The 26,443-nt window shown below is 38.9% G+C and overlaps 1 protein-coding gene across 1 annotated transcript in view; it reads right to left on the bottom strand.

Moving 5' to 3' along the window:
* ATP13A4 (ATPase 13A4) overlaps positions 1-26,443 on the bottom strand; it is a 111,305-nt gene that overhangs the window by 64,847 nt on the left and 20,015 nt on the right. The window contains exons 2-7 of the mRNA XM_023750553.1: positions 19,547-19,720; positions 10,235-10,381; positions 5,748-5,818; positions 5,579-5,659; positions 3,997-4,066; positions 2,395-2,529 (exon numbers count right to left, since the gene is read on the bottom strand). Of these exons, the coding sequence (XP_023606321.1) occupies positions 2,395-2,529; positions 3,997-4,066; positions 5,579-5,659; positions 5,748-5,818; positions 10,235-10,381; positions 19,547-19,720 (678 nt within the window). The remainder of the gene's footprint in view (positions 1-2,394; positions 2,530-3,996; positions 4,067-5,578; positions 5,660-5,747; positions 5,819-10,234; positions 10,382-19,546; positions 19,721-26,443) is intronic.

Genomic DNA, 26,443 nt, shown 5'->3' with positions numbered 1-26,443 from the left:
AAAAATATATATATATATATATATATATATATATATCTATATATATATCTATATTCTGCGCAAGTTGCCTAAAACAATTTTTGGAAGAATGCACAAGAAACTAATACAAGTGATTGAACAAGTGGAGGGGGAGTGGAAGATGGAACACACATGGTATACAAGATAGTGTATGCGTTGTATACATTTTCATATTGTTCTTATTTTTAGACACCCATTATTTTAAAAGGTCAGGTAGGGGAGGATAAACTACAAATGAGAATGGAAAAGAGCAACTAGAGAGCATGGAGAGTGGGTTGTCAATGAAGCCAAAGGAAAAGAGTACTTGGTAAAGAAGCACTGGAGCCATTAACTATGTCAAATGCAACTGAGAGGCTTAGTGAAATATGTACTGGAAATGAAAGGATCCACTGTGGGAAGGAGACCATAAAATCAGCAAAAGACCAATAAGCACCAAATTAATGGAGCACAAGAATACAGTTCATAGTAAAAGAAACAAACAGCTTAAAACATGAACAAGTGCTCCACTCAGTGGAAAACATACTATTAAATTTATTGGATTCTATTTTTGTTTATATTGGCAAAGATAAGGAAAACACTCATCTACTGTTGGGAGGAGTGTAAACTGTTATTACTTGGGTAAGGGTCATTTGGCCAATATTTATTAAAATACTGTTCCTAGCTCATGATTAAGTAATTTCAATTACATAAGTTTTATATCTTCATATCAATATAAATATAGATAATTATACATATATCTTTATGACATATGTATTTATATTTGATATAAATTATAGACTTGTAATTTATATATACTTATAAATATACATGTATGTGGGTGTGTGAAAAGATTTATGTGCAAGAATCATCATTGTGGCATTGTTTTAATAGTAAAAGACTAGAAACAACCTAACATCTATTAATGTAAACCTGGTTTACATCTAGAGAAAACATATTTGTGCAGATATGAAAAGATATTCAAGATTTATTCAGTAAAAATATGAAAGTACGTGAATGACAGTATACATATAATGTACTTCCATTTGTGTAAAACAATTTAATGCATATGTGTATAATATTGCTGAAAATATATGGAACATCTGGTCCCAGTAGATGCCTCTTGAAAGGTAATGTGGACACTGGGAGAACTAAAGTGGGAGAAATATTTACTTTTTATCTATACTGTTTGAAATATTTATTATATCCATATATATTACTCTTTTTATTAAGAAAAAAATAGCTAAAAATTACTTTTTAAAAAAATCAAAACTACCTTAATTTTAAGGCCTTAAGATCATAGTGGTGACCTTAACAAAAGTTGTTTAAATAGTCATGAGAGAAGAATCTAGGTAGTATAGGCAAAACATGAAAAGGAGATGAGTAAATCATGGCAGTGTGCATAAAGAACTCAAGATGTTTTCCTGTAAAGGGAAGTAGAGAGGTAGACTAATAGCTGAAGGCGAAAGAATGGTCAAGAGAAGGGATCGTTTCATTTATTTAAGTTTTTTAAGTTGGGAGAAGCTTGACCATGTTTAAGTGCTAATGAGAAGGCTCTTGAGGAGAGGGAGCAAGAAGGGATCATCCGATGACTGGATAAGGATAAGCACTCTGAGGAGGCTGGAGAGGATGCTCTCTCGAGGCAGGCAGAGGGCACTTTCTCCTCTGTAATGAGAGATCGAGGCAGGATGGAGGGGGAGAGAAGGGTCATTCAACAGCTGGAAAGTGGAGAGTTGAGCAAATTCCTGTCTTATGGTTTCTATCTTTATGAAAAATGTGGCAAGGTTATCTGCTGAATCAGAGGAAAAGTGGGATATGGGCAGCTAGGCATTTCAGAAACGTAAAAGGAGATTTGGTTTGAAACCTTGTCCAGATGAGGTGGGCATTCATTATTTATAGTGAAGTCAACTAAACTGTTCAATGTGACTTTTTTTCCAACAGCACCTACATGCCCTGGTGTAGACATAAAGAAAGCCATGATATGGATTTGGACTTTGACAAGTAAGTACCAACCAAACATAAAATGCAAAGAAGTTAATATTATTCAGAGACTCCTCCACCTTCCACCCCTCTTCCATCATCTTCAACATCCATCAGTATTCTCTAGATATATATTTTTCACTTATTAATGATTCATAAATTGTGCATAATCTTCTGCCTAATCACCATGAATAAGCCAAAGAGAGAACAAAAATAACTTGAAAGTTTAGGAATTGGGATATGAGAGAAGAAAAAGAACTAACAGTAGTTGAACATCAGCTATTGTGTTAGATATTAAAAACATGGTCTCTTTTATTATGGAGTGGACAATAACCATGTCCTGACTGTCCTTTCTAACATATTTCAATAAAGTTGTTACTGCTTTCTTTCTGAGACTGTAAGTTTTGTGGGAAAACTTACCGTTCTGAGATCATATACTGTCAAAGCTATGGAAATGGTGGACATAATTATGATGGCAAAAGCATATTCCTTATAGTCTTCACTAAACCACAAACAAACACTGAAGAGTTGAAATATGTAAAACGGATTTAAAACCTGTTGGCAGACAAAAACAGGAAGATGGAAAGATATTTAGGCTTCGCACTTAGTTATTCATTGACATTCATTTTCATAATCATCTCTATGACATAAATCGCCCACACAATACTCTTATTATATTTCTTCAGGAATTGCCATGTGCCAAACACTGCACTAAGCAACTTCACCTGAATTTACTCACTTAGTTCTCATAATTACATCATTAAACAGATGTCATTGTTTATCTCCATTGTAAAGATGAAGAGACTGAACCTTAGATCTTGAGAAACTTGCCCAAGGTCACACAGCTGTGACTCTCCTAGACCAAGACTTGGACTCCGGCAATCTGACCCCAGAGTGCCTACTTTTAATCATTACTACCCTTAAAATTTACAAAGTAGTGCCTCACATATTCTTATGTTGACTATCACAACAGTTGTGTAAGGAGTAGGTATTATCATGTCCAGTTTACTGGCCTTCGGAAAGATGAAGTATTAGTTCAGGTTTACTAGTATAAAGTTAGAATGCTTCCTTGTTTTCTATGACACAGTATCTGCCATAATTGAAGCCATTAAAGACTTTTACATTAATGGATGAGTTGAAGGTGGTATTTCCTCATAAGAGCAAAGCTGAGAGTGGTAAGCTGTAACTGAGCATCTAGAACACTGGGGAAAAGTAGAGGCTAACTAACTCCTAACAGTTGTAATCCTGCTTTGGTTGAAAACATGCTGTGCCCTTACTCAAATTCCCGCCTGTCTAACACAGGAGTGGTAATCTTGCCTCTGGTTAGGGAAGAAGCACACAGGAACTTTGCCTACCAGATTCTGTTGCTTTCTTTCATGCCTGAAAGCTTGCTAGAAATATTGAGAAAGTACCTTGAGTTTATAAGCTTTATTTTAAGACAATGTGGAGTGGAGGTGAACTGCAGGAGAAAACCCAGAGTATAGCTATGTGGTTTCACAAATAATCACTATAAAATGAAAAATAAACCCAGTGATAGAGCCAAAGAGGAAAAATTCGCTCAGTAAATGATGGCCAAATCATTCTTTTCCTCACAACACACTTTGAGATCAATAGAACTAAGAAGGCTGAACAGATGTTTTTCTTCCTACAATTTTGGATGCTAAAGAAGTTGCATATGTTTCCCATAAGAAAAGAATAGGTTTTCAATTTTTATGATTATTTTAGTTACACAAAGTTGAGACAGACTAAGAAACAAAGGATTAAAAAATAAAAAGAATTTGTATTCATCTAGTCAGTGGGGGTAAGTACACACATGAGCATCATATCTTATACTGTGTCAGGCATTGTGTACAAAAGGTGGACTTCAAGAAAAAGAGTAGAAAAAGATATAAAGAAAACATGTTTGTCATTCTTTTAAAATATCCCAAATTATAGTTACCTATTAACAAGTAGCATTCTTGATTGTTTGACTAGAACCAAACTCTTTTATTTTCTATCCATCATCAAAAAAAGTAATATTACCTCTTTGATGAGCAGTTTCCAAATCGGTGTGATTTCAACATCAATAGTATTAGGCCCACATATTAGCCTCCTATTGGGAAAGATCACAGATCACTCAGTAACTAATAATAAAAATGAAACTCATTTCTTGCCCATTCAAAAAATATCTAGTTCATATTCACTTTCTCATTTTGGGGATTAATGTAAGCCTCCCTTGTGACATACCCTTAATCCTTCTCAAAATAACTGGGGAGGGGGAGGGATACCCAGGTACCAAAACAATAAATACAATCATACTGCATCTATTAAACTAGATTCTTTCTGAAGTCTAAATATTTCCCTCAGGGCAATTTTGGTATTTAATATTAGCAATTGTCTCATTCAAGTGTTTCAAGATTGGCATGCTCCCCAACTCTGGCTCCAAAGGAGGCCAATAGGAGAGAGTAGTTCTACTGATAAGGAATACTGTAACTACCTTCCTACTCCCAATCAGTTATAGGAAGCTGTTTCAATTTTGTTTCAATGTGAATGAAAAGGTGGTGTGTTCTCAAAAATAGCTCTACACAGTTATATAGCCCTTTAATTGAAGACCCAGAGATGTGTTTCTTTGATTATCACAGCAATGACCTTTATGAGTTCTTTGCAGTTGAGATTACTAACCACTTTCTCTGTGGTTAGCCTTTTACTTTCTTTTCCACTCTTTCCTTCTACATAAATGTTCAGATCCAATGGCTTGGTCGAATACATTAGAGCAGTGCTTCTCATACTTTAATGTTCATATGAATAACTTTGTGATCTTGTTAATATGAAGATTCTGATTCAATAGGGGTGAGATGTGATCTAAGATTCTGCATTTCTAACAAGCTTCCTGGTGATGCTGATACTGCAACATTCTAAATCTATTTAAGGTACAGGAGATGGGGTGTAGGGGAATGTGAGAATCACAGGAACTTAGGACCAGCAAGGCCTTTATAGAGTTCTCCTCCCCCTTTTAACCATTAGGAAACTAAAGCCCAGACAAGAGAAACTATTTGCTCAAAGCCACAGGGTGAATTAGTGACAGGCTCTTGATATTCAATCCAATGCCTTTCCTAGAACTTCTTTGCCTAGTAAGTGATTTGGAATTGTGGAGCTGTATGTCTTGCATGGTATTCTTCTGCCGTTCCACAATTTTTATTTAACTATGTTATCATAGGATAATATATATTTCCTGATTGCAGTCAAAACTGGCTCAACCTTATTATTATGATAACCTTAGAAGACTTGTGTAGAAAAGAAAGAGCACCAAACCTACAGTCAGAAGTGTGAGACTCAGTTTTTTATCATTCCCCATCTGTGTGCTCTTGTGCAGATCATTAAACCTCTCTTAGCCTCAGATTACTCATCTGTTATATTGGGATGAATGAGGTGTCTGTTCTACCTGCCTCACAAAGCTACTCTGATAAAGTGAGATAATATATGTAAAAGCATTTAATTCAATACAACTAAGGAGAGCATTATAATGTTTTCTGATGTTGATCAGTTAAGATAATGATTAACTTATCTATTTGGCTAACTGGTAGGAATCCTTTTGAATAGGTGTAGATAACAATTCGCATGGTACCTAATCTCTTGTTCTTCTCTTGTTAGACCTGATCCAAATTTTAGATGTATCTTGGCAGAACTGAGCCAGTCTTCCAAAGAGCTAAAATAATAATAATGAGAAAGATATATTTAGCAGTAATATTTTTGAGATAATATTTTCTTTGTTTGTAATTGTTAAAACAACTTACCCAATTTTCTGGAACTGTCCTTCTAAGTTGTTCCAAACATATCTTATTTTCTGCACTTTTATGTATCTCACCTACAAAAGAAAAGTACTAAGAAAGTCTCTTGTTTGAGGATCAGCATATATACGATGTTTAATGGCTAAAGAAGCATTTGTGGAAGAAGCAAAGATAGAGCCCTACTATGGGTATTTAAAATTTTATCTTTTCCTAACTTGTCTTATCCTTTTCGACTACACAAATGGCATTCTTCATTAGAAGTCATCATTCAAACAACCTGAATCTTGGGTCTATTATATGGATAAGTATCTGAATAAAACTCAGTCTCCGCATTCCACTACCTTATAACCTAACAAGGAAAGAAAATACATTACAAAGCAAAGAAAACTATACCATACCATCAAATATGAATAAGTCAAAGAAATTTAAAAAAGTAAAAATATAGTATTGAAATACTATAGAAATATGGAGAAGGCAGGTGACAGAGGCATCGTGGAGAAAATGACATCTGAGCTGCAGCCTTGAAAGACTGGAAGAATTTTGTTCAGACGAGATGGCAAGAGAGCATTTCAAAGACATTATGCACAAGTTAGTTGTGGAAGAGGGGCAAGTCAGTGTGCCTGTTTAAGAAATAGAGAAGGAGGGTGGAAAGATAAATAAAACTCAGCCCTAGCCTGTTTGGCTCCATGGATAGAGTGTCAGCCTGCAGGCCAAAAGGATCCCTGGTTCGATTCCAGTCAAGGACATGTACCTTGGTTGCAGGCTCCTCCCCAGGGCTTGTGCAGGAGGCAACCAATTGATGTGTTTCTCTCACATTGATGTTTCTCTCTGTCTTTCCCTTTCTTTTCCACTCTTCCTAAAAAATCAATGAAAAAATATTATCTGGTGAGGATTAATGAGAGAGAGAGAGAGAGAGAGAGAGAGAGAGAGAGAGAGAGAAAGGAAGAAAGGAAGGAAGAAAGGGAGAAAGGAAGGAAGGAAAGAAAGAAAGAAAGAAAGAAAGAAAGAAAGAAAGAAAGAAAGAAAGAAAGAAAGAAAGAAAGAAAGAAAGGAAGGAAGGAAAAAATAAACAAGATCAGATAGTACTGCCTTAAATGCTAGATGAGGTATGTAGAACTTTATCTTAGAGTCAACGAATTTGCAGAGTACACTAAAAAAGGGGCACTAAAGAGGATTAGGCTGGTAGCAGGTACTAGAAGAGGGTGATAAGGTTATTGCAAGAAAAAGTGCTCCAGGAAGTGAGGATCTGAGAGTAGGGTGGGAAAGAAAGGAAAGGCTAATGTTTATAGCAATTTTGCCTTTTTGTTTCTGATTTCTTTAAGCAACTTTGTATATGAATCTGAATTTCCATTAACTGGTTACCTAATTAAGCACAAAGAAAAGCAGTGAGTCTGTCATATTGCTATGGAACAATGGTTATAGCTTCATTTTGACCATTAGAATCAACTGGAGAGCATCGAAAAAGTTGTGATACTGGGTCCCACCTCCAAGAGATTCTGATTTCATTTATCTGGGGTGCAGCTGGGCATAAATATTTTTTAATTTCCTCAGGTAATTCTAATGTGCAGCCAAAGTCAAGAAACTGTTCAAGACTTCCTTTTATAGCTACTCTAATGATTGTGTCCTTGAGAACTTCAACTAAATGTCTCTGCACCTCAGTATTTTGGTGAATAAATTGAGGTCAGATCATTATTGAGTTCCATTGCCACTCCTTTGAACATGTCCTATACATACAAATATTATAGTCAATATAACAATTAGATAAATACTAAAACTGGGAAAAGTATATAGCTGGTACATAAGTGCTCAATACATTTTTTATTAAATAAAAGAAAGAATGTTTTGTACACCACATGCCAACTAGACATAGAGTTTAAATTCCTCAGCTCCAAGACCTGGGCTACCTCAAATGAATCTCTGAACTCTGTTCAATAAATACATGTGAAGGTACACAGTGCATGCATGTAAGCATGCACACACACACACACACACACACACACACACGTAGTTACCAAGTAAGAATGTTACATGCTGCACTTTTTGTTTTTACAGAATAGGTGTATTTCAATGAGGTTGGTTGCATAATATCTTTTAAAAATAAATCCTATTTTCCAATTGATTTTGAGCATAAGGTTTGAATTAATTGCTACTGGAAATGATTCTTTCTCCTTCACAAGTTGCAAGTTCGAGTGAAGAAGAGTATTTGAAAGTAACCAGCACAGATTATGATATTTGTCATGGCCCATCTTTGAAACTCAAATTTCTTGCCTAACATCTTCTTTTCCTTTCCCATATTCCCTGCAATTTTGCTAATGGTGCCGGATTATAATCATAGCTACTGTTTATGAGTACTTGGGAGCTTTTTGCACATCCTCTTTAGTCTTTTTCATCACCCTGTGGTAGGACAGATATTATTTTCATCTTCACTTCACCTCCAAAGTTCATTTTGATTAAGTAACTTGTCCAAGATTGAAGCTATAAAGAAGCAAGGCTAGAATTCAAACTCAAGCCCAGCTGGCCTCAAGTCCAGTTTCTCAAATAATCTAATAATCAGGCTAGTCTCAGAAGTTCTGAAAATCCCATAACTTCCAGGAATTGTATAAAGGGAGGGTTCCCTACTTTATTAAGTCTATAAGTTCAAAATTCGTGTTGGAAAAATTTTAAAGGACAAATGATGGTAGAATGTGAGGCCACTGCCAAGTTAGAGAACATGGGTCAAGAGGCTGTGAAACCACAAACTGAGATTGAGAAATTTATAAAACATATTGGACACAAAACATCAGCAGAGGAAGGCAGCAATAATGAGGAATAAAGAGGTTACCGATAAGTTTTACCTCAGGCCAGAAAAAAGAAATTCCATTAACTCCTGACAATTTCTAAAGCCATTCTTCAGAGTAAGAAGAATGACTCTGTCATAGACCTTTTAAATGCCTTTGAGATTCCCCTAGCAGGAAATATCTCTGCCTAGAGTTTCTCTGCTTCCCTCATCACCTTCTGAGGCTCTAGGCTGGTAAGAGGGTAAGCATTATACTTGCAAGAGGTGGAGTTTATTTGCCCATTTCCTGGAATTTGAGACCAAAAAAATAGTAATTAGAAAATCAGGGATCTGCTGCAGGGTGAATTTCCTCTTTCAGCTCAGATCCAGGAAGCTTCCTCTCCCTGGGCTTCCTACTCTTCATTTCTTATTGGAATATGTTGTAAGGACATCCTATTGAACAGGTTAGACCCTGGGTTTCAATATTGTATGCAATCCTACAAGATGGTTTATAGAGTCTCTCTGAGCTTATGTTTGCAAACTTGACAAAGTTCTTAGCTGCAGTCTCCAAGCTCCCTCTAAAAGGCCCTGACTGGTTATCATTTTCGTTTTGTTGTGTTTGTTATTGCCATCAGTGTTGTCATGGCTGAGCCTGTGACATCTCTAATTTTAATGAAAGTTTCAGTCCTTTATGAATATAAATCACCTTAATATCCTTCTTCTCCTTTTAGGTTCAAACATTCCTGAGAAACAGGCAAAGATGAAGTAACTACTCTTATTTTACAAATTAAGAAACTCAAAGCTCAGAAAGGCAGTAACTAGCCAAACTCCCTGTGCCTTATGCTGGTAAATGAAGATATCAAGGCTGGGTACCAGAATGTTCCACTCCAAGATCTCTGCCCCTTCCTCATATTTTGATTCTTTACTTGAGCATTCCTTCATTTGTCTGTCCACTTATTTGTATGATGCAGTTAAAGGTGCCAGAGCTTAATCATACTCTGAGGCCATGTCCATAAGGGTGATTTGGGATGTTTATTTCTCCAGGTGAGTGGCCACCTAACAGATTAAGCTATTGTTAGTTGGAGGTGCTTGACCTCTTTTGATTTTGAGTAATAACAATTGACAATACAGAAACTGTTCAACAATTGACTGTTGTTATTTTTTTTAAATTGACCTGGAGCTCATAAAATTAATTTAAACAGCTGTTTACACACACACACACACACACACACGAGAAAATGGTCAGTCATATAAAATATTTTAATATGAATGTTAACTAGTCATGAATGTTAACTAGTCATAATCCAAGCAGTGCTCATTTAATATGGAGAGGTGGAAATAACTCAAACACATTTGAATGACAGACTCAAAATAAGGTCATCTTGCAGGTGACTCCTGGGCTATTCCTGGTGATTAACATTATTGCACAATAAACTCTGTTACATAGATTATTATACAGGGCTTGATTCTACTAAGAGCTAATATGTACTGAGCATTTACTATATACATGGCATCATATTAATCTTGGTATACCCCAATTTATTAGCAATTAATATTAGAGGTGGGCAGAATTTAGTAATTGGTCCAAGGTTGTCATCAAGGTTGCACATAACCATTTAAATGTTCTACACTGTCAACTGAAAATTAACACAGTGGAGGATCTGAATTTAATCTTACATTTTTTTTGCGGGGGGGATTAAAATTTTCTAGCCTCAGCAGTAACCATGAATGTACTTACCTTTAGTTCTGGCTTTCTTATAGCTCTATTTATGAGACACTCCTCATCTGTAATGAGAGGGTGGTCAGGAGTGAGACCAAATGCGCCGTTTAATGCTGACAGGTAGATCCACATTACCTTTTTCCGAGAGTAGGTTTGGAATTCATCCTGGGGAAATAGACACCAAAACCCCCGTGAAGTTAAGAGATGTCATCAGGTTAAAATTCAACTTAAAAAAACATCATTTCAATATAATTCTATATGTTTGTGGAACTAATCAATATTCTAGACAGAATTATATACCTTTGAAAGCCAATAGATATAGAGCCCCGAGGGAAAGACTCTTGTCATCACTCACTGAGGACATGGATAGGAGGCACTGGCACACACAACAGAGCATGAGAGTCGAGAGGTTGATTCTCAGGTAAGAGCTGGTTTTCCCTATTACCCTCCAGCCACAGGCTGTGGCCAGATGCAAAATGTCAAAGGGGGAAAAAAGCAGTATTCTAAAGGGTTTCTTTGAGTTTCTGAGGGTGAGGAACCCAGGTCATCGAAACTCTGCCCATGTTTCCAAGCTTACCTTAAATTCTACCACTTCCAGAACAGCCCCTTTAACACCCACTCAAGGAGTGAGGGTAGGGATGGAATCTGGGGTGGGAGAGAGGCACAGAGGGCTGTCACTATACTAACTCCAGAGATTCTGACTGTCCCACTCTTGTGCTCCTAATCACTTTCTGTTTTATATTCTCCTAGTTCATCTAGACCAGTGGTTCTCAACCTTCTGGCCCTTTAAATACAGTTCCTCATGTTGTGACCCAACCATAAAATTATTTTCGTTGCTACTTCAAAACTGTAATGTTGCTACTGTTATGAGTTGTAATGTAAATATCTGATATACAGGATGGTCTTAGGTGCCCCCTATGAAAGGGTCATTCGACTGCCAAAGGGGTCGTGACCCACAGGTTGAGAACCACTGATCTAGACTATATTGAAGGCAAAGACCTTCATATCCCATCCATGTGGACAACTGCAACCAGCTCAGTGGCAGTCTGAGAATGAATGGAAAAAAAAAGACTAAATGCATGGACTGAACATGCCCAAAGGTGATTGTCAAGACGTCAGCACAGGTAGGATTGGAGAAGGTACTTTCTTTCATGACCCTCACTGAAGCTGCTTCCCTTTGCAGGTCACTGATGACTTCATCACAGAAGAAAACTAGAGGGAGCAGCGCTGAATTGCGTAACAGGTACCACAGTGGTCCATTATATACTGATGTGATAATAATAGTGGCTATTATCTGAAGGGGTAAATCATGCACATAAAATCTATTTGGATGCCTGGTGAACCATAAGAGCTACGAAGGATAGCAGGGAAAGTCACGCCTGAGAAATAATATGTTGCCTGGGGAATGTAGGTCAGAGCTGGGAATTGTCTCTACCACACCCACTCTTTTCATGAACAATGTCTAAGTTGACTCTGCACACACACAAACACACAATCTGTGCTAGGCCTGGCTGGAGCACAGACACAGCCCCGCCCACAGTCCAAGGGGAGTGATAAGGAAAAGGGCAGTGCAATGGGGACATATTAGTAGTGTGGTAAGAATCTCTGTATCCTAATGGTTTAGGAGACAGTCACTCAAAGAAATTAGGGAGGTTCCAAAACTTTGAATTGGACCCTAAATGGATGGTTGAGATCTAGCCACACGAAACTTAAAGAGAGGAAAGGAGAATATGTATTCTAGGCTAAAGAGGCAGCAGGAGCTTGGAGTCTATTATTTTTCATATCTTGGAAAAAAACAAAAAAACATCGTCACTTGGAAATGGCTGTTTCCATTTCAGTCTGTTTCTCAGCTCTCTCGAGCAGTTAATGATTTGTGAAATACCTAAATGCATCAGAGCAGGTACTACCTTAAATAATTGCTTTGTATGCTTTGTAATACAAATAATCCACACTACCCACAAAGCTAGAGTGTACCTTCTCTTTCTCAAGAGAATTAATGAGATCAGTCCTTGAGCTCTAAAAGAGTAGATGTTAAAATAATTCAAGAGTGCATTTCGAAGAATTGAACGTACACAGAGGACCTATGCTTGACCTAGACAGAAAGATGGAGAAGGAAACATGGGCATTTTTTATTTCCTATGGCCTTGCACTTCCTACACCTGAAAATGCCAGATGAGCTTTTATCTTTGAGTGAAATGAGTGACCTTGCTTATCTTCTTCCAACCTTTGTTCTGAGCACTTCATCTCTTGGAATTTAAAGGCAGTATAACAGTCACCTAAAGTTCAGGCCAATGCTGTGACTTATCCCCTTGTATAAGAGTTTTCTCCACACAAAAAATATACTTCTGAATTTGCCTTAAAAAGAAAAAATAACCCACTCAATGGTTTAGGAGACCTTAGGAAATCAGAACCTTTCTCTTGGAGATGGAGACATTGCAATGCTAAAAAGCTGAACTTTCACTGAAGTGAAGTAGAGAATTATAGATGAAGTAATAACTTACATGTCTCAGGATCTTTCTAAAACACTGTGCTACCTTTAAAGACCCATAACTTTGGTGGCAAACCATTCTTTCTGTTATTAAGTATCTCTCTTTTGTTTTTTCTCTTTCCCCCTCTTGGCCAGGCCCATTGATACCCCAATCAGCATGGCCTCATAATCCCAAAGTCGCCTGGCTGGAAAAAGTTGACATTGACTAAAACCTAGGATTTAGTTATAAAAGATAGAGAAATGGTTTTAAGCATTGGAAAAATCTCACACTAATTATTTTCTCAATATTCCTGGGACATGTTGACCAAAAAAAATGAATGTGGTGAGTGCCAAAGCAGGGATGTTACACGACAAAGTGAAGGCTATGTCTATGTTTGTGTGCAAAAAAGAAAACCCCAAACAACTCAGCACATGTTTCCAGAGAGACTGGTGTTTTGGACTTATTTGTTTTTACAATCATTTTCTTAAATATCTGGAGACGCATTATGTAGTTAAGAAGTAATCAATAAAAAGTTTAAATTGGTTTAAAAATGTGTGTAGTAACCAATGGCCATGGAATACCTGCAAGCCAGGCATAGTTTCATCTCAGCACTTACAACATCCCACTTCATTTAGTCCCCATGACCGTGAGGGAGGTACTATTGTTAGCCCCACCTAACTGAAGAGGAAAAGGAGGCAGAAAGGGGGTGAGTATCTTGTTTATTATAAACTGAATTCCCCAAAATTCATAAGTTGAGGCCCTATCCCCAATGTGCCTGCATTTTCAGATAGGGCCTTTAAGGGGGTAATTAAGGGAGGTCATAGGGTGTCACCCTAATCCACAAGGCTGGTGCCCTTATAAGAAGAGGCAGAGACACCAGAGCTCTCCGTCTCATGTGAGAACACAGAGAGAAAGCACCTGGCAGTCTGCAAGCCAGGAAGAAAGTTCTCACCAGAAACCAACCCTGCCAATCCTGATCTTGGACTTCTCTCTTCCAGAATACTGAGAAATTGCTGTTGTTTAAGGAACCATCTGTGGTATTCTGTTTTGCCAGCCCAAGCTAACATATTGCCCAAGGTAGGTCAAGGGAAACACTGGGAATCAAGCCCAAGCACTCAGACACCACTCTACTCTTAAACCACTTCACAGTATGCCTTTGGAGAGTTTGTCCCTGGACAGGGAGTAATAAGATCTCCAGTTTAGACTCTAGTTCAACTTTCAGTAGAAGCTCTGCTTTCATTATGTACAGCTAGGATTCCTGAGCATTTCTTTTGACTTCTCTTTGCCTCCATCTGTAAAGTGGGGGGGGGGGGAGTAACCTCTACCAGTAAAGACCAAATGAGACAATATATATGCAAATACTTTGCAAACTGTAAATCACAAAATAAGTTGCACTGCCTTATAAAGGATAATGGTCTCAAAACTATTTGTCTGAATATAGAATCATTTCTGAAAGGCAACCCACAGCATCTCTGGTATTTCCAGCTAAATGTTTAAGGAAAAGCCAGGTTGAAATAGAGGGAGCGGGGAATAGGATTCAGAAGAGGGAATGTGTACTTAAAGGAGACATAATACTATCTTCTCTTACTTCCTCAATCTTGATGTTTCATTTTAGTGTCTGTAATACAGTGCTGGTAGAAAACATGAAACCATTTGTTACAGATTCAATTATATTTATTTAATGGAACTAATAAGTGGAATTAAATAAGTATTTAACACCTGCTGCAGCCATGTGCTAGTTGCTATGAGGAATGAAAAGTAAGCCATGGTTTTTGTGTTCAAAAGCTTATAAACTAATAGAAGAAAAAGCTATAAAAAGGAATGTGGCATAGTAGAAAACAACTCTGGATTTTGAGTCAGGAGACAGGTTCAAGTTCTTTGTCCACCTATTCCATTTACATGGACTATTTCTCATGTGCTCCTCTCCACCATCACCTTTGAACTCTTAATATCTGTTGCAGCTCAGGAAAGTCTATCCATGAAACTTTCCTAGGTAGTACTTAGAAGAGTTGGAATTTTTACATGTATTTGTGTAGTGATCTCCATGATGTCAAAAACCCTGATTTTGCTCATTGTTATACCTCTGCCCCTGGCCATGAGCTACCACTGTGACTGGCACACAATCTGTGCTCATCAAATTTGTGAAGGAGGGAGGAAGGGAGGTAGGGAGGCACCTGGCTGACATTTACTATTTGTCAAAGTTTCTTGTTCATTCATCTGTAAAATAGAGATGATAATGCCCATTTTCCAAGGTTAGTATAAGAATTAAATAAAATAATCAATGAAATGCTATTTTATAAGATGTAAAGTGAATGCCAATTTAATATAAGGTAGACTGCTAAAAGCATTATAGCAGTCAAAGATAAAAATACAGAGCTAAAAGCGAATGCAATTCCCTCCAGAACTGGGGCAGAGAATGGATCAACAAAGCCTTAATAGAGAAGGTAGTATATGGCAGATGAATGAATAGGGTTGAATAAGTAGAGATAGAATACCTTCTTTCTACATTTACTCTACAGAGAATATATGTGTATGAGTGTGTGCATGTATGTGCAGATGTATGTGTGCTTGAGTTGACTCCTCACCAGAATGTCACTCTGTAAGGACAGGTATTTCTGTCTGTTTTGTTCATAGCTGTATTCTCAATGCTTATAACAATGTCTGAGATCTGATTAGAGATCAATGATTATTTATTGAATAAATAAATAAGAATGAACAAATAGAGGAGATAGGGAATATAAGATGAAATGTTATGAGTGAAAGTTTAGACAAAACATAGAAAATGGTGTTGATGTGGGAAGCCTGGGCTTGGAGACTCCAGGTTGCAGCGGAGGAGAGTGGAGAGGAGGTAAGAGATCCAGGAAACATGACTACAAATCCTTGTGGCTGATGAATACCCTGATGGGCTTGTGGACTTTGGATCACATTTGCACTGCTGATTCGCAGAATTTCTGACTTGGCAAACAAAAGCCCTCTAGCACTGGCATCTTTAGGTGAAATGGAAGGAAAAATGCTCCTATTATTAAAACATTGAAACTAAATTCCTTTGGTCAGGCCTAATAACCAATCATCACTAAGTCCTTCTCTGCACAACATGAGTCTTTGACAACATGTGACATACAATGACAGTGAAGGGAAAAATGTGTTTGTTATTATAATAAAGATGAAAACTATGGAAATCATAGGAGCATCAGAATTCAAAATGCCAGTGAATATAAATCATGTTATTTGCATAGAAATATGACATCGCTAGAGATATTGGTTAAAATTCAAAAGTAGATGAATAATGAATAAAATGTCACTCTTAAAATTATAAAATAAAAGTGTAATTGCTCTTATCTTTTGGAAAAATCTCACTCATAAAGGCACTTAATATGAGAAGGGGAACTGAAAATAAACAGGGTGCTAAAGACTTTCAGTCAGTGCATTATGACTTTTTTTTAAATGTTAAGAAATTGCTACCTAATCAGCATCTGTGATAATGATCTGTAATCTTACCAGTGTGAGATTGATGATAAGTATCAAGTCCTGATTTTTAATAACATAAATAACAGATATACAACATATTTTCAAGTCATCTAGTCCTCAATGGTAAGTCTTTATAGTCCAATGATTGTACTACAATTCAAATAAAATATCCTTATGTGTCATTTTAATGCAAATAACCTAGCAGCAGACTTTTAAGCTATTGGTACCCAATGCTTATTTTTATCTAAGGCTCAGGAATAATTAAGTTCTTGTCTAATTACATAAAGTCTAATTTAGAATCTCATTTATTTAGAGAGACTCAAATCCATTTTAAGTGACACACAAATGCAGGTAATTAAAAATTAAAATAAATTAAGATGAAAAAGGCAAGATTGAAGCTGGTTTTCGCTGTTCTGATTATTTGAGAAAGGCCATGAAAGGGTAGAGGGGCTTAGTAGACTTGCAAAGGGGCTAAGAAAGAGTCAGGATGATAGAATGCAGCTCTCTGAGGCACCAATGACTTTTTTAATCTTTCTGGTCTAGGTCCAGTTGCAAAGCTGATAACATGCAACTAGGAGAGATGACTTGATTAGGTATCAATTGGAGTTGGGGATTCTCAGTCACAGGAAACCTTCTCCATGTCTCCTGTCCTAGGAGAGAATGCCAGTCCTCCTGGCTAGTTAGGGGAGGACACAGCATCCAATGAGCAGGGCCAGTATATATGGGTGTGCCTAGTCTACAACAAGCTCTTTGGTACAGCAGGCTCATGGAGTTGCTTGAGCAGTAATATATATTTGATAATGAACTTTATAGTTTGCAAATGGCTGTTATATACATAATCTCACTTCATCCTCACACCAGTCCCAAAAAACAACAGGCACTTTTACTAGTCCCATTTTACAAGTGGGAAAATTGAGGTCTTGAATGGTTAGATAACAAATCTAAGGTGTATCACATCAAATGTGCTAGGACTGGACTTTAAAACTTTTGACTCCAAATCCCAAAATATACTAACTTCTTGTTGGTTGACACATTTTTATTTTTTTCACTCTTACAAGATCTTTCTCTCTCTTTTGCCCCTCTTCATTTTACTTTTACCAACTTCCTTGCCATTTCTTCCATTTTCCTCCCTTCCCTTGCCGTTTTCTGCTTAGTTCCTCTTATTTTTATCCATGCTTTGACTCTGCCAGAAACCTGAGAGAGTATAGCTCAGCCAAGCAGACCTTCTCAGATCTGAAGAGTCTGGTGATGCGCTCTGAGAGGCAGAAAGCTTTTCTGAATCTGAGGTGGTTTCTGTTGCAGCAAAAACATCACCCACTGAGAACTAGTTCTGGGAAAAGGAACTACCATGGGGTAGATGCAAGTACTTTTCCAAATCCTCCTTTTATGCCAGCAAATAAGGATCTCATAGGTCCTTAAGTTCACGTGGAGGGGGTTGATCTAAGAAAAGATCCCAAATATGTGGTCTTCCATATGTTCTTTTGTCCCAACTTGGAGCTACGGAAAGCAAACCTTTACCTACCTCTGCTCCAGGAAGACAACCAGGCTCTGTACAGAAAGACCACTTATAACACTTGGATAAATCTGGATCATTCCCCTTGAGACTATATAAATACATATTGGCTGAACCATAAAGCAAATGTCCAGGCTTCTATTCCTCTCCCAAAAAACCAAGTGTGCTCATTAGTATGAGTTATAACTATCCACAGTGGTGTTTCTCAAAGCATGGTCTTACCAGAAGCATTAGCATCAACTGAGAAAGTGTTAAACATGCAAATCTAATTAATTAGAAACTCCACGGGGAGGGCAGTTAATAAATCCTCCAGGCGATTCTGATGCTGGTTGAAGTTTAGGAATCAATGGTCTAAGTACAATTGCATGGGAACAGCTCTGCACTAGGAGCTAGGATATATGGGACTTATCCTAGTTAAGCCCCTCACCCACCTAGGAAAGCAGTAAATTATATCCCCTCTCCTGGCCCCATTTCCTCACTGGTCAAATGATGAAGTCTTCCTTGGTAAGTGCCAGGCACTCTTCCCTTATACATATTCTGTGACCCTTCATGAAGATTATAGTGTGAGCCAGCAGTGGTGTAAGGCCCCCACCCCAACCTCATCAATATGACTTGTCCTTACTCCACAATAATCTTGCATTTTTAAAGTATTGAAGCTTATTTTCCAAAAGTCTTTAGTTAAAATAAAGTTGACCCTGGGAGGAGGTGCCTCAGCTATCACTTATGTTATGGCTCACATGTCAGCTAGGCTGGGACATAGAGCAGGTGGTTCTTGAAGCAACCAGGATCCAGAAACAAGGGGTTGGGCTGATGCCAATGGAGTAAGTCAACAAAGACAAACTTCATCCAATTGCCAAGTTCATTGAGTTCTAGCCCCAACTCTGTTAGATTAAAATGTGGAATTTTTTGCCCAGTTATGAGACTATCTTTCCCTCTTGCTGCATTAAATATAATGTTTACTAGAGAGATTTATGTATACAGAAGAAGCTAACAGCTCAATAGAGGTTGATTTGTCAAGAATCTGGTTGTCATTGTGAGGCATATGGGCTGAAGTATTATTTGAGACACTCAGGCAAAAAGGCATCCTCCCTGAGACTGTCCTTTGATGCCTGTCAATAGGGATGTTCACTTCAGTCTTCAGCCACCACTTGTTTATGGAATCCCCAATACGTGCAGGAACTAGGGATACAGCAATTGAGTTAGAAATGATCCCTTCCTTTATGGAGCTGACAATCTGGCAGAAACTATGCACATTGCCTAAGTGTAATGAGTGCTAGGAGGAAGTATTTTGGGAGCAAATTTAGAAAAACTCACTTAATGCCAGGATCTTGAGTTAGCAGAGAAAGCCAATGACCTTGGGGACAAGATGGTTGCATTTTTTACCCAAGCATATCTGCAGGATGCAACACACTCCAGTCAATAACTGTGGCTCGCTCAAATGAGCAGGGAAAGACAGTATTCTCCTCAAAGGAGTGCTCCTCCTCTCCAACCAACCTCCCCGCTTCCTTCCTCAGAGTCGCCCCAGTGGAGAGGGCTGGGATAGGCATGAATATGTCAGCATGCGAGGGGGGGGGGGCGGGGGGGGAGGGTCAATGTGAATTTTGTGGGTTGTAGCCTGACTTAACTACTTCCCACTACCTATTATTTTTAGCTATTAACGTGGTAATTTTCTGCTCTAATATTCATACAACTCACACGTTTTAAAGGAATATCCTGTGAAATCCCACAATACACAAATTATTGAATTCTTGGTGAATATGTAAAGGCAAGGTTGTGATGGAATCTGAGGCTGGAGCCTCCTCCTGCCACCTGATTTGTGCACATCTCTCCACATTATCTAAGAGAAAGGGCCCCCAGGTACAAAACCAAGTACACACTTACTGTTGTCCTTAGCAACACGGTGTCTGCTTCTTGCAAGGAACACGGGACACAATTTGCCCACACATGCCAAGCAGGTTTCCAGTAAAACACCAAGGGGAGGATCCCAAATGAGAAGATGGATCCAGCAAGGCAGAGGGTTTTCCGGCAGCCGTGAGTCTGGTAGCCGAATATCTCCTGGGGCAGAACCAAAAGGACCCCAAATATTGGTTAAGCACAATAAGCAACACATAAACAAATTGGGATTTTGCTGATGAAACTGAGAGCAAAGACTAAAGAAGTCAAGCAGGAGGAGGGAAGGACAGGGAGAAGGGTGGAGGGAGTGGAGAAGAATCCCTGACAACATGTAAGATATGATCCAAGGAGTTGCAATATAACTGGAAATTTCAGTTTCTGCAATTTGAGCACCCAGCAACCCTGTTCCAAGCACTATGGTAGTTGCTATGTTGTCTTATTTGAGCCTCACAATCTTTCTCTGAATAGGCTAGCACCCTCATTTCATAAATGATGACACTGAGCTCAGAAAGGCTGAATAGAATGACTTGTTCAAGGCCACATAGCTAAGAAGTTTGGCTGCCAATATTCAAACTCAGGTCTTTCAGCCTCCAATTTTGAACATAATCTACAGCCTTTACATATATGAACATGTGACAGGTGACAGAAGCACTAGGTGACCCCAGCAACCAGTGATTCCTTTGGCTGGGACCAACAGCCTAGTAGGCAAGAAGGACTAGAGACAAACCTTGCGTTTGAAGCCAGGATTTGGTGAAATGCCACCTTGCCTTTGGGAGTTTAGGGTAGAGCTATGCATTCACACCCTCCTCTCATGCTCAATAGTGAAAAGAATTTTACAGAAAGAGGGGAAAATCATAGAGACTGTTTGGTTTACTTTGACTGATGCCTATAGAGCACCTGCTATGGGCCCTGGAGGATACAAATATGAAAGGGATAAGAGTCTTACTTCTAATAATTTATAATTTGTGCAAACTTCTTCTTTCCAAGGAAAGCCTGGGACAGAATAGAAAACCACCCCTGAAGTTTATGGCCTCAGTTTCACAGCTACATTCCACGAAGACATAGGTACATTTTATACTGGTTAGAATGGCTCAAATTGAGAAATAGAGAGTCCTGGTTAAAAGCACATTCTCTGGACCAAGACACTTTGGGTTCAAAGCCTAGCTCTGCCACTCATTGGGTGAGATCTTGAAGAAGTTACTTAACCTCTTTATTCCTCAGTTTATCATCCATAAAATGGGGGTGGTGATAGTAAACCCACCTCACAGGATTGATATAAAGCAGGGGTGGGGCACACCCGGCCTGTGGGCTGTATAAGGCCTACAGAATCGTTTGGTCTGGCCCTACAAAAGCATTAGGGGTAAGTTAATTAAATATTTGACCAAATATAATAGGCTAATTTTAAGTTGATTTTCTATGGCCCACAAATGATGGTATAAATATCCAAATGGCCCTTGGCAGAAAAAAGATTCCCCACCCTTGTTATAAAGCTTAAATTAGTTAATATGTGTAAATGCTATGTAAGCACTTACTGCTGCTGCTGTTGCTACTGCTACTATTATTTCACCATTTCCCAAAGCATAGATCTAAAATTCTACCCCATGGTTTATTGGCATTTAGATCGAAAAATTCCTGGTGTCAATAGTTTTGCTCTTGTTAGAATTGCCTGTTAAGATGACAAGGAGCAAGAACATGCAACTTTAAATCCACTAGCTTCTCTATCTCCCTTGATAAAGATTACATTATCAGAAAAGGTTCTGTGATTCTTGGCTGAAAGTTGCTTCATGTGTAATTAGGCCCCTCCCTCTCATTAGCAACACATACAGGTGCTGAATGGCTTCCTTGGGAATGGCCCACATTTGCTTTACCTTTAATTAAATGTTCACATTGACTCAGAAGTACAACCTCTTGACTGAGTTTGCAAAACAGAAAGTCTATCCTGACATAAAAACTCCTCTCCCAACCTCAATCGCTGCTCTCCAGATGCAAAGCCTGAAGCAATGCTTTGTTAATCCACATTGTGCGGGATCCCAATCCTAAATTCCATGTCTGTCCTGAGTCCATCCTACCATCTTTTCCCGTGTGCGTTTTTATGTTCTGACACTTGAAAATAGATCAACTTCTCCCATCCAACTGAGCCATCTTTTAAAAATATTTAAAAGCTTTCTTATATTGCCATTGAGCCCCATCCAATCTGCCTGAGCTATGCCACTTCTATAGCACAAACCTTCCTGTTACCACACATTCTTTCACAGGCAATGCGTATAATAGAATCAGGGGCATAGAAAGGAAATGGACTGACAATTCTCAGGGGGAAATGGGTGCGGGAAGAGACTGGACAAAAATCGAATACCTATGGACGAGAACAATGGGGGGAGGTAAGGGCATGGGGTGGGGTGGGAACCGGGTGGAGGGGAGCTATGGGGAGAAAAAAGAGGAACAACTGTAATAATCTGAACAATAAAGACTTATTTTTTAAAAAATTGTCATCTAAATGAGGTACTGTTAATAACGCTGGACAACAGGTGTAGATCAGAAGTGTCCCAGGCAAGCCAGGTGAATTCTCCCCTAGTTACACCAGAGTATTACTCTGAAAGTTTGCCTGCTCTCAGTCCTGTGGGCACTACACCACCAGTTAGTAGCTCATAACCCATAACCCACTGCCAATTGTCAGTAGAAAAGCTGAAATAATGAGGATAAGGAGTATTCAATTACTGTTTATTGAAGTAAATTAAATTGGACTAACTTAAAGTGAATTGCATTGCAGGGACCATTAATAGATACTAGGTTTAAAATTGCAAAAAATAGCACAGTACTCTTTATTACCACCCCGTAGCAATTTACATCCTACATTATGGAGTGCCTTCCAACTCCCTGAATATGCTTCAGGGAAATATCCCAGCTACCCCACATCCCACCCTCCCTCACCTCCCACAAGAAGGAAGCAATCAGCCAAAAATAGAATATTGGGAAAATGTCAAAAGAATGTTATACTCATGGCAGTATATGTGCATTAGGGAATAACACACCGTGCCTTTCTTTATCCGCCTCCGAACCACAGATGCCTCTCCTCCCTCTGTCCCTGGGTATCTAATCTCTTGTATCTTTAAAGGGCTTCAACTTTGGCTTCCGGGTGTACAGGCCTTCTCCTGGACAGAGACCCTGTAGTCAAGAAGTGCAACTGTGCTCCCCAAAGCAATGGTTTAAACTTTGTCACCAAATAGTGGCCAAAACCAGCAGAACCCCTGAAGAATCTAAAGACTCTCACCCCAGAAAAATACACAGAGGCGCATACACATAAACTTCCCCACAGAGATTCAGGAGGTCCCCAGAGTCTAGAGAACACCCTGCCTTAGAGGGTTCCCGAGGCTGAACCAAGGTCGATCCTTCACAGTTTATAGACTGTACTTAACTCAGGGCCTGACACTAAGTAAGCACTTAGTGAGTGGAGAGGCATGAAGACAGGGGCTCACAGAAATGCAGGTGAGGGTGAGAGGGTGACAGTAAGAGCAGGGCAGGGGCTGATTCCAAGAAGCTTTACAGGGTGAAATTCCCTGGGGCTCACCAAGTCCTGAGAGTGGCTCTCAGCCTTCTCATCCACGGCCTGCCCGCAGGGAAGACTCAGGTTAATCAGGTCTCAGAGAAGGATGTAATGAGAGAGTGAGATGTATGTACATAACTGTCCACCAGCCAGATAAATATATGGTAGGTATGAAGAGTTTGTTTTCTCCTGCCATGGAGTCATAAGCAAGCATAGTGCTGAAAATGGGCTCTGGAATCTTCTCTGAGCCTCTCCACCCTGAGTGATATGCCTTCTTTAAACATATTAATTCATTGCATCAAATTACAAACAAAGGCTGTTGGTCTGAAAGCCATTTGTTCTCTTTAAGACAAGTTTGCTTTTCTCTACTAGCTTCATTAAATATTTGAAAGTTTAAATAATTCATTTTTTAAAGTTACCACACTAAAGATGATCTCTTTTCCCTTACTTTGGGTGAGGAGGTAAAGTTTTACTATAATTTCCATGCATTACAACAATTCACCTCATTGTTTACTCCAACTCCAAGCCTTATTCAAATTTCTGACTCAGTATTTTCTTGTTTTGCACACTTCCTGCTGAAAGACAATTTTCTAAGTGGCCTGTAAGGTAACTGGACTTCTAGATCCAGGTGAGAAAATTTTAATCTGAATGATATAACCCAGAACCTTAAATTGGAGGCTCAATACAATATGACCTGCTAAGTATTTCTTACAACTTTAAACTGGTTTTCCTATTATTTTCATATAAATATTATGATGTCTACCTTTTCTCAAAAATAAATCAGAAATTGTAAGTTCTGGCAGTGTAGCTCAGTTGTTAGAGCATTATCCCCATACACCAAGTTTGCAGGTTGGATCCCTGGTCAGGGCACATACCAATGTTCCACTCATACATGCAATCAACCAATGAATGCATATATGAGTGGAACAACAAATCTCTCTCTCTCTCCCCCTCCCTCTCTCTCTTATGAATAAAAGTTAAAAAATAAAATAAATCAGAAATTGTGACCACACTGTACCCACATCCTTGCACTGTAAGAATCATTTAAAGAGCACCAAGATACATGTGCATAATCACCCAGGAACTAACCCAACACCATCGAGTGAGAAGAAGCCTGAGGTGTGTTCACACAGGAAGATCTTAAACAGCACTGCAAACAAATCAACTCCCGCAACATGCAGTATGGGTGACTCTTAGTAATGTAATAACTAGTAAGTCAAACAAGTCAGTGAGAAGAGTTACATCAACATGGAAACCTTTTCATAAGGTTAAAAACAACTAGAATTTAAAATATATATTTTAGGATACAGTTGGGTAAAAGAAAACTCTATGGAAAGGAAAGCAAGGGAATAATGAACACCTGAGGCAGGACAATGCTTACCAGTACTGGGGCAAGGCAGGGAAATAGGGGCTACATTGTCAAGTGTAGACTGTTGTCAAGCTCCCAACTTGTGCTCGGGGTGGTTGGGTCATCACCTGATTATGAAGAGCACACTAACTAACTAAATGAATGCAACACAGCGTGGGAAAACAACGACAATGTGTCATGGATCAAGGATACCGACAGTCTAATTGTGAGCACTGAAGTCTTAGGGGGAAAAGGAAGAAAGAATCAGCCAGAGCAAGTAAGGGATTCTTCCCTTTTAATGAGCAAGTAGTCTCCCTTTCCCATGGCCTTCCCATGCTTTTTATTTCTCTCAACACTGAGGCCATATGTTAGATTCTGTATTCTCAGTTCATACCTGGCCTACTCATTGGAGTTGCCGCCAGTGATTTGTAACCAAACCAAAGGTAATTTTGCCCCCAAATTACATTTGGCAATGGCTGCAAATAGTTTTGATCATTCTCATTGGGTTAGAGGTAACTCTGATGAGTAGAGACCAAGGATATTGCTAATTATCCTACAATACAGATGACAGCTGCCCCCCAACCTTCACAACAAAAAATTATGTGTCCAAAATAATGCCATGGTTGATCAGCTTGCTGTAGGTATTTGAGTTTCCCTAACATAACCAAGTGCCAATGATATCATCCCCAGAGAAGAACTAGAACATTTTGATATGAAATCTATAGTAAAAAAAGGATTTGCACTTAATGCCAAATGACCACTAAGGTCAGTTGTGGTCAGAGCAACTCATTTTGCAGCTGAGGGAACTGAGGTGCTAAGAAAGAAAGAAAATTGCCCGTGTGGTCTGCACCTGCCTCCTTCCTCGCCCTGAGCCACTCTATCTCACTCTCCCGCAGCCACAAGGACTCAACATTTCTCTGAACTAATGAAGCCCTTTCCTACCTTGGCATCTTCCCATGGTTGCTATTTCTCTTCCTTTTAAGACTACTTTTCTAGTAAATGTTTCCTTCTCAGATAGGTTTCAGCCAATCTCCTATATTTTAATTATAAACCCCTGATCTCACACACCCTTTACAACTACTTTTCTCTGTCATTTGCGCAACTTGCAATTAGTATTTTTTTGCTTTCTTCTCTAATTGTTCCTCTTTCCTGTCCCCACAACAATACTTTAAGTTCTGTCCATTCAAATTTGTTTCCTCCAATGCTGTTTACCCAGCACCTAGTACATTATCTGCAGGTAATCGAAGGTAGATATTTGCTGAATGAGGGAATAAATAAATGAGTGACTCTACTGGAGAAAAGAGGAAAGGAGGAGAGGAAGGGAAAAGGAAAGGAAGGAAACACTCTAAACACTCTTGAACACTCTAAAAATTAAGTCAGTCCACTGTGGGAGGGGAGTAAGAAAATATAATATCCCATGCTTGGGATATTAGTGTCCTTTGACTAATCAGGGTTTCCTTTTCTCAGCCCAGGAGGTTGTCAGCCTGGGCTGAGGAAACTCCTCCTTGTCACATGGGTTGGCAGCAAGGTAACACTCTTCCCTGGGGATAATTGTCCACTTGGCTGAAGCTCATGAAAACACACTGTTCGTGTGAATACTTACTTCTTATCATGTCTCACTCATCCTAAGTATATATTTTCCATATTCTGCTTTAATCCTCATCCTCCCATAAGGAAGACAACATCAGCTGTAGGTGAGAAATAAGGAAGGTGAAGTTCAAGGAAGTTAAGGAGTGTACCCAGAGTCACCCTGCTGGTAGGTAACAGAGCCAGATTCTTCCTACTTAACTCCTTCTGCCCAAGAAGGCTGCCTCTCCTCAAGGCACTCCCTCTTCAGCTCTCTGATATTATCATCTGGCAGGTGTCAAGGGGGACAGTACTTGAACTTGTGCTGATTGCTCACATTTGAACTAAAGAATATGCTGCCTAGACAGGTTCTTAGGTTCCCTTAAACAGGTTTTCACAAGCTCCAAACTGCAGAGTGAGAGGGTATGGG

The sequence above is a fragment of the Myotis lucifugus genome, unplaced genomic scaffold (genome assembly GCF_000147115.1).
Source record: "Myotis lucifugus unplaced genomic scaffold, Myoluc2.0 scaffold_14, whole genome shotgun sequence".
In the NCBI taxonomy this organism is placed as follows: domain Eukaryota; kingdom Metazoa; phylum Chordata; class Mammalia; order Chiroptera; family Vespertilionidae; genus Myotis; species Myotis lucifugus.
Note: the sequence above shows the minus strand (reverse complement) of the source record. Positions and strands in the feature narration are given on the sequence as shown.